Consider the following 21,338-nt stretch of genomic DNA (forward strand, 5'->3'; position numbering starts at 1 on the left):
TATCTGAAAATGCTTAAGCATTGAGCACTGCACCTTCCTACTGGAAAATAGTTAACCCAGAGTTAGATATTCCATCTTCTTTATGCGCCCCATATCCCCTCTCACCTATCTCTTTTGATGAGACCAACAATACATCCTGTACAAAATACTATAACGTCTTCATAGAAATAACGAACAATGATAACATTTTATTATGTTGATTTTCTTGAACTACACATCAGAGTTTTAACCATTTTAAACTTATCCTATTCCAGATGTATTGCACATTAGAGGCGTGATCTGCCAGCCACACTGCGTGCCACGGCACATGGTAAATGGCAGAGACCCTGCTCCGGGGATCTATTCGGTTCTCCACGCCTCGCGAGATTGAATGCGATCTCGCGAGACGTTGCGATGTGAAGCCTGCCCATTGTGGGCGGGATCACTTTGTTGGCAAATCTGCATATTAGAGCAAGACAGCTAGTCTCACACTAATATGCAGCTCCCTGAGGAAACTGAGGCATGAAATCTTTCTATCCCTTTCTCCTTGGAGACCTCGGGTGAGCGCTGTTCAGTACTGATCTCCACAAATGGGAACCAGATGGAATTGCACTCGTAGGGGTCTCCCAAGGGATTGGAGACCTCCAGGTACATGCCCTCTGGGCAGGGTGGTACCCTGCCACTGCTGGTGCTAACTGGACATCCTGGCACTGCTACCCTGTTAGTGCCCCCTGGGTGCCAGCCTGGCCAAGATGCCCAGGTGGCACTGCCAGGGGCACTGCCAGGGTGCCAGGCTTGCATTTTATGTGTAGCAGTGATCAGGCGGGGGCTGCCCTTCTGGGGTGAAGGAGGGGGCTAGGCCCGGGGCCCCACTTCCAGTAAGCTGGGGCTTGTGGGGAGGGGTGAGGTTCGGGCGTCGCTTGGGGGCTTGAGAGATCCTGATCTCTCTGCACTGAGGAGTTCCGGCGAGCGGGGCTATTCAGTGCAGGAAATGGGACTAAGTGCGGCCTCGCTGAGGCCCCTTATCTAACCGGAGTCAATTAGGTAGTGTTGTGTTTCTTGGTGCTGCAAGCGCCAGGAAACAAGTGGCTAAACGCGCTCGCTGTGGGGACATAGTTCCCATTTGTTAAATTGTGCCCTAGATCATGGTAGTTAATTTGCCTACTTGGCATTTTGATAACATTTTAAAAATTATGTTCCCAGCACTCTGTGAAGAACCATAATTTAGATCAGAGTTTCATTCTAATTGATTGATTATCATACTGCTTCCCTCCGTTAAGTTAATGTTTATGAAGGACCCAAATTAAATGGGACCATTCTTTTTGTGAGTTGTTTGATACATGTGATGATCTTAGAAGGTAGACTACCCAATCCAATTTTATACCAGTTTTATGCCTCTTGGAAGTTCATTTCTGGAGTGTGACATGCCACCAGGTGGTGCAAAGCACTTAGATTTTAAAGTTGTATTCAATCTTACAGCTGCGAATGTGTTCAGTGGCCATTCATTTTACTTATTCAGTCTCCATTGTTAAATCATGTTTATTTACTTTTTGAGGATCCTTTGTTTCAAACAGAATTTCCTTTCGTTCTTCCAGATTATTATTATTATTAATTTCCTTGAGATACTGCATTAATCACAGCACATCTGGAACTGCAGTATAACTTCTATGATTGTCAGTCCTGCTACAGACTAAAGTGATTTGCCCATTAGAGTAATATAGCAGATTTACTTATGCATCGTGATGCGCAATCAATTACTCTCAAGACAAGGTGAGTCATAACTAATAGGCTTTAATCAGATAGAACTGTTGCCCAGCAGCTTCGATACAGAAAGTCTGCTGGGACGGCATCGGTTCTTATACTCCGCCTCTCAGGGTGGAGCTATGTACATCAGCCAGTGGTAGACTCCTGGGTCTAGCCAATGGTCATCCACCTCTCAGGTACCGCAATACCTGGTATTACCACACATCGTATGACTCAATTAACATGTAAACATGTGAAACTTAGTGATAAAGAAAAAGACAGGCATCAGAGATATAATACTGAAGTAGTATTTAATTCAACCTACAACCTTACTGTATTTTCAGTAATCTACACAATGGCCCAGCTTTCGCAGTCAGTGGGAACACAATGGTGCTTGCTGCTGACCTCTAAGAAAGCTCCCGAAAAAGATATCTCCGTCTCTGTGGTGTGCATTTCTCCCTTCCTGATGTTGGTTTGAATCTTGCACCAGGTCAAGGGGGTCTCACAGACAGTAAAACAGGAAGTAAAATGCATTGATTTCTTAACCTCAGTTAGAAGTTTACAAACAGATAGACTAAATTAAGGAAGGTGTTGAAATATTATGTACAAGTTTTTGTATGAAAAAGATACTTTGAGGAGATATGGAAATTTTTATAATCGTGGAGAAATTTGAGATTCTACAAATATAAAATTAGCCTTTCAAGGTGTTGCAGCCAATGTCCTTCTGTATAGTATGTCACATGGGTACATGGTGATATCATCAGAGGCATTTGGGAGATTTTACTCTCTTCCATCTCAGACCGTGATCAAGCAACACCTCTGCAATAAACTCTTACAACTGGTTAAATAACCTATGGTGTGGCAACCTGGTTATCCTTTGTTTATACTGTGAGTAAAAGTAAACCCCCCCCAAAAAAAATTACAGTATTGAAAACAAAGCTGGCAATTAGTTTTTTTTCAGTGAAATAGTCAGAAAAAAAACCTCCGACCTGGACCTTGAGTTGAAGATTGATGTTTGGATGACCACTCCACCATCCATAACTGTGTGGTAAAACTGGCTGTCAGGAGCAGGGCTTTAGCCTTGCTAAGAATGCAGCTGAATTATAAACATACTGAAAAGCACTCAGGACCGTTCTTAGATTTTCTCTCTCTGCGATTGTGATGTAGGAGCGCTTGGAGAGTCGGAGGTGGGAAAAGAGAAAGAGATTCTCAGCCAGCGCGTCGATTGTTGAGCCATAGGATTTGAACAATTGGTGGGCTAAAGAAATAAAATCCTCGTGGAAAACTAGCAGAGAAAGTTAGGAAATAAGGGGGTAGGCTGTAAAAAAAAAAAAAAAATTTTTTTAAAGGGTTATTTATCAAAGCTGGGGGGTTTTCCAACTGCGTGCCTTCGCACGTGGCGGGCTTCAGTGTCGGATCCTTGGAACTCCAAGAGAGAGTTGCTTTTGGAAAGCAACTGATTCTGGCTTTGGGTGACTGGAGTTTGTCAGTTCTCCCAGTGTCTGCGTGGGTTCCCTCTGGGTACTACGGTTTCCTCCCACAGTCCAAAGATGTGCAGGCTAGGTGGATTGGCCATGATTAATGCGCGGGTTTATGGGGGTAGGTCGGCGGAGTAGGCCTAGGGAAAGTGCTCTTTCGCGGGGTCGGTGCAGATATGATGGCCGAATGGCCTCTTTCTGCACTGTAGGAATTCCATGTATTCTGTGAAACAGCTTGTAAGGAGCTTTTTCTGGTGGCTGGGACTAGACTCTCAAATTGAAAAAAGAGTAGGTCAATGTCAGTCTTGTGCAATATACGAAATACTCCAACTCTGCAACCACTTCACCCTTGGCATTAGCCAAAGCAACCATGGCACACATTCTAAATGGCCTGAAATCATGATAATGAAGTTGATGACTTCAGAAAAGAAAACAAACATTTGGATTAAGCATTTGCGCGATTTGGCAAACCGGAACAACTGGTTAGCTAGTGATAATGGAAATCAGTTCACGTGGACTATCTTCGGAACAGTGGCATACAACACATAAAAGCTGCACCTTATAATCCTTTCACAAACAGATTGGCGGAGAGGTTGGTACAGTCATTAAAGAATGCCATCAAAGCATCGAAGGATGAAGGACCGTTATCTAAGCGAGTAAACAGGTTTCTCATTTTCTATAGAAACACTGCCCATGTGACAAGCCAAAACTCCCCGGCAATATTGTTTCTAAAACGGAAGTTGCGAACCAGGTCGAATTTGCTCTTACCGCCTGACACTTCTAACATTGTAGAGCAACAAAAAGAAAAGCAAGTTACTCGCCATGAACAGACATCGAAACCAAGAAGATTTGAGCAAGGAGAAAGATTTTTAACAAGAAACTACTCGAGCAAGTAGTGGGTACCTACCACAATACTCACAAAAACGGGGGCCTATTTCGAGGTGTGTGTGTGTGTGTGTGTGTGTGTGTGGTTGTGTGTCAGTCATTAGAGGCACGTGGAAGATTTTCTTCTCTTCTATCTCAAGACGGCGAGCAAGCAACATCTCGGCAATAAACCGTGACAACTGGTTAAGTAACCTACAGTGTGGCAATCTAATTATCCTTTGTTTATACCGTGAGTAAACCCCCACCAATATAACACCAGGTCAGAAAGTTTTTTCAGCAGTAATTATGAATTTGCTGTACTGTCAGAAACCCAGTTACACCTCATTCAAAAAGGTGTAAATTGTTCAAGGCATTTTACAGTGAGACGATTGACATAAGAATGCAGGTTCTCATCAGTTCATGGATTTCCCATTGATTGCAGTCTGGAGTGCTTAGCGCATCCTTTGGAGAAGCATAGAATCTACTGCCAGCAAGTTCTACATTTTCACATTGATTGTGCATGCCCTCGTTCTCATCACACAATCTGGACCAATGTATCTTTCGCTCCCATGGTAAATGGTTAATATTTGTTTATAATGCAAATTCTTTTACCATAATTCACAGCTTATAAATTGATCCAGGATATAAAATGATCTAATTTTTTTCAGCCCCAAAAATCATGTTTTTACATATACTCAAGTGTCAAGGTCGATCCCTATTTTCAGCCATGCCACACTACATTCACGTTAGAAGTTAGCCTCAATTTTCCACCCCACAAATACATGCATTACTTCTCGCTGGGTACAGGGGATCAAGCAGATGATATGGGCTGCGTTGCCAAGATGTACAGGACTTTAAGAAATGCCTACTCTGTGTCGGATGGTGATGACATTTCAAAATGGCTACAACTCGTACGCCAGTGGTTTACTTTATACTTGGCGTACAAGTTATCCCTGTTCTGGAGGGATTTTCAGTGGCTTCAAAGAATGAATTATACTCCGACCCATGTTCCCTCTAAGCTGCATGCCTGTGTTGTCCATCAACAGTCCATTAACTGCTGCATGCATAATTATTGCAGTCAGTCACAACCTCAGCCATTTCTTGTGTTTATTATGTTACGACCAGTCTCCAGGCGAGGGTCCCCAAATTTGTTAATCCGGGCAAGATCCCTCAATTTGTTGCTGACCAGCTGGAATACCCCCAAGTTGTTATGCCAAGGGTGAAGAGGGATCATAGAATTATAGAATTTAGAGTGCAGAAGAAGGCCATTCAGCCCATCGAGTCTGCACCAGCCCTTGGGTGAGCACCCTACCTTAAACCCGCACCCCCACCCTATCCCCGTAACCCCACCCAACCCAACCTTTTTGGACACTAAGGGCAATTTAGCATGGCCAATCCACTTAATCTGCACATCTTTGGACTGTGTGAGGAAACCGGAGCACTCGGAGGAAACCCATGCAGACAAGGGGAGAAAGTGCAAACTCCGCACAGACAGTGACCCAAGCCGGTAATTAAACCTGGGACCCTGAAGCTGTGAAGCAACTGTGCTAACCACTGTGCTACCATGCCCCCCCTAATGATGAACTGGCTCTCTTTTTTCATTCAACCCTCTCTGGTGGTTTCACAATATTAATCAAACCCTTTGCTGATACCGTTTCCCAGTCCCAATATTTATGTTTTAAAAGGAGCCATTGTAACCAGGCTTTTATGAATTAAAGATAGAGTGAGTTTATTAACTACTAATGGTAAGAAAATGATAAAACGCATGCTATATATTCATGCAGATTAAGAGTGAGAACTGAGTCCAAAGTAAGTAAGCTTTCAAAAAAAGGTATCCGAAACTCCTTAACTCATGAGAAGCAGATGGTTCATTCAGTGTTCCAGCCATTGTGATTTGAGATTCCAGTAGTGCTGACTTCAGCAAGCAGATTTTGGTTCTGACATTCTGGTGTTCTGCGGTATGGCGGAGAAACTTCCCTATTTCCATTTCAGCTTTGAGGCGCAATCTACTGTCTTCGTCGTGCCCACTCGGGAATGATCCCTGGATTGATGTGGCTTCAATTCCCATCGAACATTAACTTTCCACAGATGAAGTCCTGTTTGAAGTTTTAGAGTGACGATAGCACTGAATAGATATCTGAAATGAAATGAAATGAAAATCGCTTATTGTCACAAGTACTCTTCAAATGAAGTTACTGTGAAAAGCCCCTAGTCACCACATTCCGGCGCCTGTTCGGGGAGGCTGGTACGGGAATTGAACCAGCGTTGCTGGCCTGCCATGGTCTGCTTTAAAAGCTAGCTATTTAGCCCTGTGCTAAACCAGCCCCATAACCTATCTAGAACCAACCACAAAACCACTCTTAAGTCTTTTGAGGTTCGGATCACATGTAATTAAATAAATGCTTTTCTGAAGAAAAGCAGAGATTTTTTGAAATTTATCCATTGTAGTGTCGGTTTTCCCCAAACTATTGAATCAGGTCTTCAACAAACTGACCCACTGGTGCAGGAGAATTGAGAAAGGTTTGAATTGCTTATGTTGAACGCAGTAGCAAAATCTTTCTCATGTTTTTGCTGCGGAGGTGGCGCCTCAGCTGAGGATCCTCACAACTTCTCAGTCAATCTGTTCTTGAACCCGGAACATCTGGAAAACATTGGAATAACCGTTACTCAACAGAGCCATGTTCCATCCGCTGGTTACTTGCAGTAATGCACAATTGTTGTACTTTTCAATCCAAAGTTACGTTGAAGATTTTTAAAGATGTGATGGCAAGACTTGAGTATAAGAGAGTTCCAAATCCAAAAATGGGGAGGAAGGGGTAAAATTAAATGGGGGCAATATTTCATCCTGACTTCCAGAAAGAAGCAGAGTTGACCGCCTGCCTATTGTAGAAACGTCTTGACTTTCATTCCATTGTGGATGAAATAAAGTATGCATAAACTCTTATTTTAGGTCAGCTCTAGTTTTTCAGTAGGAATTAGCAATTTACTTTTGACAGCATTGAAACAACAAAGACTGCACCTTTTGAAATATTATCTAGCAATCCACGCCAGAGAAAGGGTGAAACAATTTACGGAAAGGAGGGAAGATCAAACAGAAATAGGAATTTATGGCCTGTGTTGAAATCAATGATATATAAATAGGATGCAGAGCTGGGCCGAAAAATGGCAGATGAGTTTAACCCTGATAAGTGTGAGGTGATTCATTTTGGTAGAAAAAATTTGAATGCAGATTACAGGGTCAACGGCAGGGTTTAAGGAATGTGGAAGAACAGAGAGATCTTGGGGTTCATGTCCACAGATCTCTGAAGGTTGCCACTCAAGTGGATAGAGCCGTGAAGAAGGCTTATAGTGTGTCAGCGTTTATTAACAGGGGGCTTGAGTTCAAGAGCCGCGGGGTTATGCTGCAACTATACATGACCCTGGTGAGACCACATTTGGAGTATTGTGTGCAGTTCTGGTCACCTCATTATAGGAAGGATGTGGAAGCATTGGAAAGGGTGCAAAGGAGATTTCCCAGGATGCTGCCTGGTTTGCAGAATTTGTCTTATGAGGAAAGGTTGAGGGAGCTAGGGCTTTTCTCTTTGGAGCGGAGGAGGATGAGAGGCGACTTAATAGAGGTTTATAAGATAATGAGGGGGATAGATAGAGTGGACGTTCAGAGACTATTTCCTCGGGTGGATGTAGCTGTTACAAGGGGGCATAACTATAAGATTCAGGATGGGAGATATAGGAGGGATAGAACAAAGAACAAAGAAAATTACAGCACAGGAACAGGCCCTTCGGCCCTCCCAACCTGCGCCGATCCAGGTCCTTTATCTAAACCTGTCTTCTATTTTCCAAGGATCTACTTCCCTCTGTTCCCCGCCCGTTCATATATCTGTCTAGATGCATCTTAAATTATGCTATCGTGCCCATCTCTACCATCTCCGCTGGCAAAGCATTCCAGGCACCCACCACCCTCTGCGTAAAAAAACTTTCCACGCACATCTCCCTTAAACTTTCCCCCTCTCACCTTGAAATCGTGACCCCTTGTAATTGACACCCCCACTCTTGGAAAAAGCTTGTTGCTATTCACCCTGTCCATACCTCTCATAATTTTGTAGACCTCTATCAGGTCCCCCCTCAACCTCTGTCTTTCCAACGAAAACAATCCTAATCTACTCAAACGTTCTTCATAGCTAGCACCCTCCATACCAGGCAACATCCTCTGCACCCTCTCTAAAACATCCACATCCTTCTGGTAATGTGGCGACCAGAACTGCACGCAGTATTCCAAATGTGGCCTAACCAAAGTCCTATACAACTGTAACATGACCTGCCGACTCTTGTACTCAGTACCCTGTCCGATGAAGGCAAGCATGCTGTATGCCTTCTTGACCACTCTATCAACCTGCGTTGCCACCTTCAGGGTACAATGGACCTGAACTCCCAGATCTCTCTGTACATCAATTTTCCCCAGGACTCTTCCATTGACCGTATAGTCCACTCTTGAATTGGATGTTCCAAAATGCATCTCCTCGTATTTGTCCGGGGTAGGTTCTTTACTCAGAGAGTGGTTAGGGTGTGGAATGGACTGCCTGCTGTGATAGTGATAGTGGAGTCGGACACTTTAGGAACTTTCAAGCGGTTATTGGATAGGCACATGGAGCACACCAGAGTGACAGGGAATGGGATAGCTTGATCTTGGTTTCGGACAATGCTCGGCACAGGATCGAGGGCCGGATGGCCTGTTCTGTGCTGTATTGTTCTATGTTCTAAATACATTTGAAGTTTGAGAGGGAGCTTACATTGGGCGAAACAGCTGGCTTCTAATGCAGAACAATGCCAGCAGCGCGGGTTCAATTCCCGTACCAGTTTCCCCGAACAGGCGCCGGAATGTGCCGACTAGGGGCTTTTCACAGAACTTCATTGAAGCCTACTTGTGACAATAAGCGTTTACTATTATTATTAGTGAGTTGAAAAATATGACCACCGTCTCCAACTTGTACCTGGCCATTCAAGGGATAGATTAAGGAAATGAACATTAAGAAGGTTAATGTGTGGTTGCAGGGTTGGTGCAAGAGGGAAGGGTTTGATGTCTTTAGAAGAGTGAAGTGATTTCTGTAACAAGGGAAGGCTATATCAAAGAAGTGTTTGCATGAATCAAAATCCTCCAATATGCTTGTGGAGAAGGTAAATAAAGAAATAGAGAAAGTTTTAAACGATTAGGACAGTGGATGGGTAAAGTAGGAATTAGGGCTAAAACATATTGGAGGATCATCACATGCTGTGAGGAAAGCTTTGGTGCTGCTCAGTTTATGCTGAAGACTGGCTCCTGCCTTTCTGCTGACAACATGCTCACAACCATCCTCTCAATGAGGGTTTTTGATGTAAGTGGGGGGAGTGGAGGGGAACTCGGGGCGTGGGTGTGATGGCAAGCCCGCTGTGAAGATTAACGTGGCAGAGGCTTGTGTGGACCAGCACTGATCGGCGCCCGGCTGCAGTCTCCCTAGTATGCGACCTACTTCAGCGCGCGTCATTCGGTCCTGCCCATTTGGGGCAGAGTTCCGACTCCGACATCTTGCAGCACTCCAGTGAATCCCACGAGGTACGGAAGCTGTCGGGAAGCTCACTGTAGGCCTCTCCCGGCATTCTCCGGCCGCGTCGTGCTCTCTTGAGCGCAACGCGGCCGGTGAATCGCGCCAATAATCTTTCATTTTAAGCATTAAGGAAGCATTAAAGTTTATTTAATGTATAAATACTAATAATATGTTTTGCTTCCTATGTCAAGAAAATGGATAATTTTGTTTTATGACTCAAGGGAATATACATGTCAGGTTTTATATTGCTACTGAAAATTTTGCAATGTTAATTTTATTTTCATTTGATTTCCTATTAAATAAACATATTAAACAGTGCATATTGTTAATTATCCATTGTTTTAATATTCTTTCTTCCAATACTATGGTAACTTAAAAATATATATATATTGTGGCTGGCATTCTCCAGCTGTTTATGCTGGTGTGGTTCTCTGGTCCTGCCTCTGTGGCTTTGAAGAGAATTCTCTGTGACAACGGTGGGTCCAGAGAATCCCGCTGCAAGCAAACGACATATTAACTCCCCTCACTGAGAAACAGGTGGCTGGGAGGCCAGAGGATCCCACCCTATGTTATAGGTGTTTTGTTCCTACTGGTGTGCACATCCGCACAGTACCTTGATATTGGTCCACATAACAAAATTCCTTCTGCACACAGATGGGAAAAAAATTAGAGGGAAACTTGACGCCACTCCACCATCCTTTTACTATTTATATGCCTGTAGAAGGCTACTGGATTTCTTTTTGTTAGCTGCTAGACTCCTCTCTCTCTTTGCCTCTGCATTTGCTTTTAATTTTCCCTCTGAACTTTCTGCATTAAGCCTGATTTACACTTGTATTATCTACCTGAAACACCATTCTTTGCTTCATCTTACTTTTTATCTCTTTTACTATCCAGGGAGTTCTGGCTTTGGTTGCATCACCATTCTCTCTCTTGGGAAAGTACCTTGATTGTACCCAAACCACCTCTTCTTTTAAGGTAAACCATTATTCTGCTACAGTTTTGCCAATTAGTCTTTGATTCCAATTTACTTTGTCCCTTTCCATAGCCAACATGAACCTTATGATATAATAAATACTGTTTCTAAATGTTCCTTTAATAATACTTGATCCACTCATTCCACAGAACCAGAAACAGTCATGCCTCCTTCCTCGTTGGGCCAGAAACATACTGACCAAAAACGTCTCCTGGACACACTTCAGAAACTCAGCTCCGCTTCTGCCCTCACACTATAACTATACTAACCTGTATTAGGATAACTAAAGTTTACCATTATCACTATATGGGGCACGATTTTCGGGCCTCGTTGCGCTCGACCGAGACTGCAACGAAGCTGGTGAACAGTGGGAGAGGCCGAAAACGAGAATCGCACTGGCCGCCAAACCATTTGCGATGTAATCAGTCCTCTCCCGTAGGCAAAATGGGGATCTCACCATAGTGTGGCGACAAACCAATTATCACTACTTAAGTCCTATTTCCATAAAATTAACGAGAGCCACCCGACATCCAACGGCATGTGATTCAGCGGCCTCCCCAGCAAGTGGTCATGTTGGCGTCGATTAGTACTCCTTTTGAAGAATGTGGACGCGAACCTGGAGGATGGGCTGCTGCAGGGAGTCGAGGAGGTGAGTAGCCATCTTCGCTCACAGGCAATGAGCTCGGGGGAACTGGGAATGTTGCCCCTGTGCTGGGGAGGAGATTGAGACTGGGGGCTTCGGGGCTGGAGGAGAGGATAGGGGTCGGATGTGCGCGGGTCTGCCATGCCAACCCCTGGACTGTGTGTTCCCATTCAAGGGCAACCCGAGTCCCTGCGTGTCTGCCCCGCTGACCACTCATAACTCTCACTGATCGTGGAGGCCTCTGGCCTTGCAGCTGAAGGCTATTACTAACCTCGGGGGTGCTGGTGGCCATCGCCAAACATCCCGGGTCCGGGTTGCCATCCAGCGACCCCACCTCCCCGCCGGTGCCCATAGGACCCTGGGGTTCATTTTGGGGTGGTGCGACAGTTGTATTTTTTTTAGAAAATATTTTATTGAGGCATGTGTAATGGTGAATTGACAATTGTGGTAAGTGAGCATTTTACACATCCCAAGTGGATCCCCATGGGTGGGCAGGCCATGTAGCATGAGGGGGTCATTGCCTATCATCCTTGATGCGTGAACACTGCGGGAGGAGGCACAACTGACACAGTGGCCAACCTTCGATCACCGAGGGGATGGGCCCAAGCCCCGTGCACATGCCCGTGGCCGGGTGTTCGTGGGCAGGGTGTATCAGGTGGGGGGCACCGGGGGGGTGGTGCATATGTCTGATATGTCTGGGCGGGATGGGCATGGGATTGGTGGTTGGCCCGCATTATGGAACAAAGTGCCAGAGCTGTCATCGTGGTTGTGGTGAGCATATTTTAATGTTCCTCATACAAGTGTACACCACTGCCCCACTCTCCTGATGGTGCCCCTCGCTATCCTCCCCTACCTCTCCCCCCCCCCCCACCCCCCCAGCCACAATGCCCCCCCACCACACTCCACTCCTTACCCCCCCACCCCCCATCCCCACCCCCACCCTTGTTACCAGTGTCCTCTGTGATCCTTGACATGCTTGGCCTTCCTTGCTGTACCACAACGTCCAGGATGCATATCAGAGGTGGAGGCAGCCAGCTACTTATCTCATCCTGTGGCCTTCGATGACCCTGGCAGGCATCCTCTAGGAGGGCCTTGGCACACTTGCCGGCAAATGCATAGCTGTGCTGCCTTGTTCCGTGCGCTGGCTGTCAGACAGGACCTCATCGGAGGAATGGAACTCGGAGGTGCTGGTGGTCACCCTCAAACATCCCGGGTTCGGGTTGCCATGCAGCAACCCCACCTCCCCGTCGATGCTCATAGGGCCCTGGGGTTTACCTCAGGATGGTGGGGCAGCTGTATTTTTCTTTAGAAAATATTTTATTGAGGCATTTATAATTTTAAGCAACAGAGACCCAACGCACGCAAAACCCCCACAATAACATACCCAACTCCCCCCAACCCTAAACCCTAACTACCCATACATTAGATTTTCTGCCCTTATTTGCCACTTCCACACCCCCTGCCCTGATAACGGTCAATTCTCCTTGAAGAAGTCGATGAACGGCTGCCACCTCCGAACAAACCCCTGTAATGAACCCCTTAAGGCAAACTTTAATTTTCTCTAGCCTAAGAAACCTTGCCATGCCACTAACCCAAACCCCTGACTTTGGAAACTCCCGTCCCTCCATCTCAGCAAAATCCGTCTATGGGCCACCAAAATGCCAGCCTCCTCCACCCCCCCCCCCCCCCCCCCCAAACCCGGATCTTCCGACACTCCATATATTGCCACCTCTGGACTCGGAGTGATCCTCCCTTCCAGGACCTCAGGCATGGCATCCGCGAATCCCTGCCAAACTCCCCTCGGCCTCGGACACATCCAAAACATATGTACATAGTTCGCAGGACTTCCCCCACACCGCCCACACCTGTCCTCCACCTCCTCAAAAAACCTAGGGCGGGATTCTTCGGAAACCGGCGGGTCGGGCAACTCCGACGCGAAGGAGTGGCGTGAACCACTCTGGCGTCGGGCCACCCGGAAGGTGCGGAATCCTCTGCACCTTCAGGGGGGCTAGGCCAGCGCCGGAGTGGTTTGCACCACGCTGGCCAGTATGGAAGGGGCTTGGCGCCAGGCCAACCGGCGCGAAGGGCCTCCACCGGCTGGCGCAAGTTGGCGCATGCGCGGGAGCACCAGCGTGTGCTGGCGTCATCCCAGCGCATGTGCAGAGTTGATTAAACTCCGTGCCCCCATCGCGGACCATTACACCGGCCGGCGCGAAGGAATAGACCCGCCCGCGGATTGGTGGGCTCTGATCGCAGGCCAGGCCACCATTGAGGTACCCCCCGGGGCCAGATCCCCCCGCCCCCCGACGATCCCGGAGGCCGCCCGCGGAGCCAGGTTTCGCCGGTAAGGATGGGCTGCACGGTAGCATAGTGGTTAGCACTGTGGCTTCACAGCACCAGGGTATCCGGTTCGATTCCCTGCTGGGTCACTGTCTATGCGGAGCCTGCACGTTCCCCCCGTGTCTGCGTAGGTTTCCTCCGGGTGCTACGGTTTCGTCCCACAGTCCAAAGACGTGCAGGTTAGGTAGATTTGCTATGCTAAAAATTGTCCTTAGTGTCCAAAAAATGTTAGGAGGGGTTATTGGGGTTTGGGGGATAGGGTGGCAGTAAGGGCTTAAGTGGGTCGGTGCAGACTCGCTGGGCTGAATGGCCTCCTTCTGCACTATATGTTCTATGTTCAAGTACCTGTCGTAACATACGCCGGCGGGACCGGCTGAAAACGGACGGCCACTTGGACCATCGCGGGCCGGAGAATCGTTGGGGGGTGGGGGGGGGGGGTGGCGCTGTTAGCGGCCACCGACCAGCACGATTCCAGCCCCCGCCAAATCCCCGGCGCCGGGTCGGAGAATCCTGCCCCATCTCATCTGGGTCACAGTCATATGAACCCTGTGGACCACCTTGAACTGGATCAGGCTAAGCCTGGCACATGACGAGGGTGCATTGACTCTCCTCGGGGCCTTCCCCATAACCCGACTTCCAACTCCCGTACCAGCTACTCCTCCCACTTCCTCTTCCCATTCCATCAGTTCCTTGTATGTTTCCGAGACCTTCCCCTCCCCAACCCGTTTTTGACATCACGTAATCCTTCGTGGGAAGTGGCAGTAGTCGGGACCTGCCTCCGAACAAAATCCCGTACCCGCAGGTACCGGAACCCGTTCCCACCCGGCAACTCAAACTCCTCCTTCGGCTCCTCCAAGCTTGGGAAACCCTCCTCAATGAAGAGATCTCCAAATCTCTCAATCCCTGCCCGCTGCCACCTCTTGAAGCCCCCCCCCCCCCCCCCCCCCCCCAGAGCGAACCGGCGATTATCACAAATCTGTGACCACACTGATGCTCCCTTCCTGCTCATGTGTTGCCTCCATCGCCCCCACACTCTCAGGGCTGCCACTACCACTGTGCCTGTGGAGTACCGAGCCGGCGAGAACGGCAGAGATGCGATTAACAAAGCCTTCAGACTCGTGCCCTTGCAAGATGCTGCCTCCACTCGCTCCCACAATGATCCCTCTCCCACTACCCATTTCCTAACCATCGATATATTAGCCGCCCAGTAGTCATTAATAAAGTTCGTAATGGCCAAGCCGCCCTCCCCTTAAGAAGAACCTTGTTCACCCTCGGGCTTTCCCGGCCCATATAAAACCTGAGATCGCCGCATATTTCTTCCTAAAAAATGCCTTGGGGATGAAGATTGGAAGACACTGAAACACGAACAGCAATCTCGGGAGGACTGTCATTTTCACAGTCTGTACCCTCCCCACCAGTGACAGCGGGAGCACATCCCACCTACGGAAGTCCCCTTTCATTTGCCCAATCAACCTGCCAAATTTAGTTTATGAAACTGACGCCAGTCCGTTGCCACTTGAATCCCCAGGTACCTAAAACTCCCTCCCACCACTTTGAACAGCATCTCCCTCAGTCTCCTCTCCTGCCCCCTTGCCTGGATCGCAAAAACCTCACTCTTGCCCATATTCGATTTGTAACCTGAGAACCGGTCAAATGTACCCGATTGCTTCTCCCCCAACCTGTCTATAACCTCCCCAAGCCTAATTAGGGCTCCAAAATCCTCCACCAGCTCCTCGTCTATTCTCGGATACTCCAGCCCCCCCAGAAATCGTTTAATACCATCCACCCCAGCTGGGGGTTCCGATTTATACAATTTACTTTAAAACTCCCGAAACACATCATTCACCCCTGTCCGATCCAGAATCAACCCCCCCCCCCCCCCTTGTATCCCTCACTTTCCCAATCTCTCTCTCCGCCTCCTGTTTCCTCAGCTGGTGCGCCAGCATCCTGCTTTTTGCCCATATTCATACACCGCCCTCTTTACCCTCCTCAGCTGCCCCTTTGCCTTACCTGTGGACAGGAGCGCAAACTCCAGCTGCTGTCTCTGACTTCAACTCAGCCTGCTCAGCCTTCTCCTTATTGGCCCTGATTGAGATGAATTCCCCCCTAATAACTGCCTTCAGTGCCTCCCAAACCACCCCGGCCGATACCTCATCTGTATCATTGATCCTTATATGTCCCCGAATAGCCTCCCTCACCTGCTCACACGCCTTCTCCTCTGCTAACAGCCCCACATCCAACCTCCATTGCGGGCGCTGAGCCTTTCCTTTGTTGACTGGCAAGTCCACCCAGTGCGGGGCATAGTCTGACATCACTATTGCTGAATATTCAGCATCCACCACCTCAGCCAGCAGCGTCTTATCCATAACAAAAATGTCTGTCCGGGAATACACCTTATGTACTTGGAAGTAGAACAAAAACTCCTTACTTCTCGGTCTCCCAAATCTCCACAGATCGACCCTCCTCCCGCCCATGCGCTCCATGAACCCCCGGAGTTCCTTTGCCATAGCTGATACCTTCCCATACCTAGAACCCGATCGGTCCAGCTGTGGATACAGGACTGTATTGAAATCTCCCCCCACAATCTGTCAATGTGCATCTAGGTCCGGGATCTTCCCCAGTACCTGTCTAACAAACTCAACGTCATCCCAGTTCGGGGCATACTTATTTACCAATACCACGGCCATTCCCTCCAGCTTCCCACGAACCATAACATATCTACTCCCCCTCTGGTCCGCTTCTATATTCCCCACCTCGGATGCCACTGCTTATTAACCAAGCCCGCCACCCCCCTCGAATGGAACACCTGTCCAATCCATCCCTTCCTTAACCTAATCTGATCCACCACCTTCAGATGTGTCTCCTGCAACACGGCAACGTCCGCCTTCAGTTGCCTCAAGTGCACGAACACATGGGCCCTTTTGACTGGCCCATTCAGTCCCCGAACGTCCCACGTGCCCAGCCTGGTCGGGGGGAACCTCGCCCCGCCTCTCCTGGCCAGTCTGCGGCCCATGCCCTCGGGCAACTACCATCATCAACCCTCCTCCTCCACCACTTTGAAAATCTCCTCCCCGTCAGCAGTATAATCCCCCCTGCCCAACCTCCCCACTTACACTCCCCCCAACACATCGATCTTCAGCTTACCCCCCACTTTGCTTCTGTGAACTAACTGTGGTGGTATGTATTAGGGGTCATGTGGGACTGTGAAGCCGTGATGCTATTGGCTGACAGATCCCGGGTCCTGGTTGGCTGCTGACTCCTGGCTCCGCCCTGAAGGCGGAGTATAAGAACCCGAGCTTCTCCCCGCCGCTTCATTCTGTTGCTGAACTGCTGGGGACAAGTCTCGCTTAATAAAGCCTGAATCGACTTCATCACTTCTCGTCTCTCTCCTAAATCATTGTGCGCTACAATTTATTAAGCGAGCTTAAAAGACTATGGAGCCCCGGATCGCCCCGGAATGCCTGCGGATCAGCCCCCACGCAGCGAACTCGGCAGCAGTATTTAAACACTGGCAAGCATGTTTTGAAGGCTACCTCCGAACGGCCCCCGTCCGGATCACAGAAGACCAGAAAATGCAGGGCCTGCATTCGAGGGTAAGCCCGGAAATTTACCCTCATAGAAGACGCAGAGGATTTCCCGACGGCGCTCGCATTACTGAAGAGCATCTACGTTCGCCCCGTGAACCAGGTCTACGCGCGCTACCAACTCGCAACGAGACGGCAAAGTCCCGGAGAATCGCTAGAAGAATTCTACGCCGCGCTGCTAATTTTGGGACGGGGCTGCAGCTGCCCGCCGGTGAACGCGATCGAACACACGGACATGCTAATTCGCGATGCGTTTGTGGCAGGTATGAACTCTCCCCAAATCCGCCAAAGACTTTTAGAAAGAGAGTCGTTAGGACTCTCAGAGGCACGGGCCCTTGCAGCTTCCCTAGATGTGGCCTCGCAAAACGCCCGCGCCTACAGCCCCGACCGCGCGGCAGCCCCTTGGGCTCCGTGGACCCCAGTCGCGACAACCCCCCCCCTCACAGGCTTGCGCGGTTAAAGCGCCAGACCATCCCGGGGGGGCCCGCTGCTATTTCTGCGGGCAAGCGAAACGCCCCCGGCAGCGCTGCCCGGCCCGCGCAGCTATTTGTAAAAGCTGCGGCAAGAAGGGCCATTACGCGGCTGTGTGCCGGTCCCGGGGGGTCGCCGCAATCCCCGGAGAAGAACGAGCCCAGCATAGCCCGAACGCTCCCCAACCCCCCCAGCGCCCCATGTGCGACCCGCGGGTGCCACCATTTTGGGTCCCGGGCACCACGAGGGGAGGATGGGCGTCGCCATCTTGTGGCCCCCCAGCCACGTGTGATTCATGGGGGCGGCCATTTTGTCCACCCCTGACCACGTGCGATCCATGGGGGCGGCCATTTTGTCCACCCCCGGCCACGTGCGATTCATGGACGCCACCATCTTGGATGACAACAAAGGACCCCAGCATCGACAGCTCCACGGGGTCCGAAGAAGACGCTGCGACACTACGACCACGACTGGCTTCGGTGACTCTGGATCAATCACGGCCCCGGACGCTCCAGACGACAACAACAACGGTGCTGATCAACGGACACGAGACATCATGCTTGATCGACTCCGGGAGCACCGAAAGTTTCATTCACTCAGACACGGTAAGACGCTGTTTTCTGACCATCCATCCAAGTACGCAAAAGATTTCCCTAGCTGCAGGATCCCACTCTGTAGAGATCAAAGGGTTCTGCATCGCGAACCTAACGGTGCAAGGGAGGGAGTTTAAGAACTACAGGCTCTACGTCCTTCCCCAACTCTGCGCGCCCACATTACTGGGATTAGATTTCCAGTGTAACCTGCAGAGCCTAACATTTCAATTCGGCGGCCCAATACCCCCACTCACTATCTGCGGCCTCGCAACTCTCAAGGTTGAACCGCCGTCCTTGTTTGCAAACCTCAACCCGGATTGCAAACCCGTCGCCACTAGGAGCAGACGGTACAGCGCCCAGGACCGGATATTTATTCGGTCTGAAGTCCAGCGGTTGCTGAAGGAAGGCATAATCCAGGCCAGCAATAGTCCCTGGAGAGCCCAGGTGGTAGTAGTAAAGATCGGGGAGAAGCAAAGGATGGTCATAGACTATAGTCAGACCATCAACAGGTACACGCAGCTAGATGCGTACCCTCTCCCCCACATATCCGACATGGTAAATCGGATTGCCCAGCATAAGGTTTTCTCCACCGTGGACCTCAAGTCCGCCTACCACCAGCTCCCCATCCGTCCAGGTGACCGCAAGTACACAGCCTTCGAGGCAGACAGGCGTCTATACCACTTCCTAAGGGTCCCATTTGGTGTCACGAACGGGGTCTCGGTCTTCCAACGGGAGATGGACCGAATGGTTGACCAGCACGGGTTGCAGGCCACATTCCCGTATCTCGACAAGGTAACCATCTGTGGCCACGATCAGCAGGACCACGACGCACAAACCGGTTGGCCATCCTGGGATACGTAGTGCGCAATGGGATAATAGGCCCCGACCCCGAAAGTATGTGCCCCCTTATGGAATTTCCCCTCCCCCACTGCTCCAAAGCCCTGAAACGTTGCCTGGGGTTCTTTTCATATTACGCCCAGTGGGTCCCCCAGTATGCAGACAAGGCCCGCCCGCTAATACCTTCCCCCTGTCGACAGAGGCTCGCCAGGCCTTCAGCCGCATCAAAGCGGATATCGCAAAGGCCACGATGCGCGCCATCGACGAGTCCCTCCCCTTCCAGGTCGAGAGCGACGCATCCGACGTAGCTTTGGCGGCCACCCGTAACCAAGCGGGCAGACCCGTGGCCTTTTTCTCCCGAACCCTCCACGCCTCAGAAATCTGCCACTCCTCAGTGGAAAAGGAAGCCCAAGCCATACTGGAAGCTGTGCGACATTGGAGGCATTACCTGGCCGGCAGGAGATTCACTCTCCTCACCGACCAACGGTCGGTAGCCTTCATGTTCGATAATGCACAGCGGGGCAAAATTAAAAATGACAAGATCTTAAGGTGGAGGATCGAGCTCTCCACCTTCAAATACGAGATCTTGTACCGTCCCGGAAAGCTGAACGAGCCGTCCGATGCCCTATCCCGCTGCACATGTGCCAACGCACAAATAGACCGTCTCCAAGCCCTCCACGAGGACCTCTGCCACCCGGGGGTCACTCGGTTCTACCATTTCATAAAGTCCCGCAACCTCCCCTACTCTGTGGAGGAGGTCCGTACAGTCACCAGGAACTGCCACATCTGCGCAGAGTGCAAACCGCACTTTTTTAGGCCGGATAGAGCGCACCTGATCAAGGCTTCCCGCCCCTTTGAACGCCTCAGTCTGGATTTCAAAGGGCCCCTCCCCTCCACCGACCGCAACGCATACTTCCTGAACGTGGTGGACGAGTACTCTCGTTTCCCCTTCGCCATCCCCTGCCCCGACATGACAGCGGCCACAGTCATGAAAGCCCTTGGCACCATATTCAGACTGTTCGGTTGCCCCGCATATATCCATAGCGACAGGGGGTCCTCCTTCATGAGTGACGAGCTGCGCCAGTTCCTGCTCAGCAAGGGCATAGCCTCGAGCAGGACGACCAGCTACAACCCCCGGGGGAACGGGCAAGTAGGGAGGGAGAACGGCACGGTCTGGAAGACCGTCCTGCTGGCCCTACGGTCCAGGGATCTCCCAGTTTCCCGGTGGCAGGAGGTACTCCCGGATGCTCTCCACTCCATCCGGTCGCTGCTGTGTACCACCACTAACCAAACGCCTCATGAGCGCCTCCTTGTCTTCCCCAGGAAGTCCTCCTCCGGAACGTCACTGCCGACCTGGCTGGCGGCCCCAGGACCCATCTTGCTCCGGAAACATGTGCGGGCGCACAAATCGGACCTGTTGGTCGAGAGGGTTCACCTTCTCCACGCGAACCCGCAGTACGCCTACTTGGCGTACCCCAACGGCCAACAGGACACGATCCCCCTGTGGGACCTGGCGCCCGCCGGCAACACACACACCCCCCCGACATCGATCATCCCCTCCCTACCACCGGCGCACCCCGCGACTGCCCCCTTCCCGGGAGGATCGGTCCTCCTCCCGTGCCCGCCCAGGAGTGGAACAGGAACGAACACCGAAACGCTACCGGAGACGACAACGCCTGAACAAGCACCTGCACCACCACCGGGGCTGAGGCGATCGACGAGGAAGACCAGACCGCCCGCTCGACTTGTGGCATCCGCGTGACACCAAGAAGGTTGTTGTATTGTAACAAAAACATTTTTTTTTTCTCTTACTAATATTGTAAATAGTTTCACAAACTTTGTACATAGCCCAGTGTAGGGCTAAAACTGTAGTAACATGTCTGAAATTTTCCTCCCAGGACCAGCCTTGTAAACCCCTACCACCATGCGAACCACCACCCCGCCGGGTTCCTTTTTAACAAGGGGTGAATGTGGTGGTATGTATTAGGGGTCATGTGGGACTGTGAAGCCGTGATGCTATTGGCTGACAGATCCCGGGTCCTGGTTGGGTGCTGACTCCTGGCTCCGCCCTGAAGGCGGAGTATAAGAACCCGAGCTTCTCCCCGCCGCTTCATTCTGTTGCTGAACTGCTGGGGACAAGTCTTGCTTAATAAAGCCTGAATCGACTTCATCACTTCTCGTCTCTCTCGTAAGTCATTGTGCGCTACACTAACCCACCCAGCTAGCCTGGCAGCCCCCGGCCATGGTGCCTAGC

At 50.1% G+C, this 21,338-nt stretch overlaps 1 protein-coding gene across 3 annotated transcripts in view; it reads left to right on the plus strand.

Annotated features, from left to right (window-relative positions):
* rsph14 (radial spoke head 14 homolog) overlaps positions 1 to 21,338 on the plus strand; it is a 246,116-nt gene that overhangs the window by 72,529 nt on the left and 152,249 nt on the right. Inside the window, exons 4-5 of one of the 3 annotated variants that reach the window (XM_072498533.1) lie at positions 10,538 to 10,618; positions 10,766 to 11,232. The exons of the other annotated variants lie outside the window; for them this stretch is intronic. Coding sequence (XP_072354634.1) covers positions 10,538 to 10,590 — 53 coding nt within the window. The 3' untranslated portion in view covers positions 10,591 to 10,618; positions 10,766 to 11,232. Of the gene's footprint in view, positions 1 to 10,537; positions 10,619 to 10,765; positions 11,233 to 21,338 lie in introns of those variants that run through there. 3 annotated transcript variants of the gene reach the window in all.

The sequence above is a fragment of the Scyliorhinus torazame genome, chromosome 1 (assembly GCF_047496885.1).
Source record: "Scyliorhinus torazame isolate Kashiwa2021f chromosome 1, sScyTor2.1, whole genome shotgun sequence".
NCBI lineage: Eukaryota > Metazoa > Chordata > Chondrichthyes > Carcharhiniformes > Scyliorhinidae > Scyliorhinus > Scyliorhinus torazame.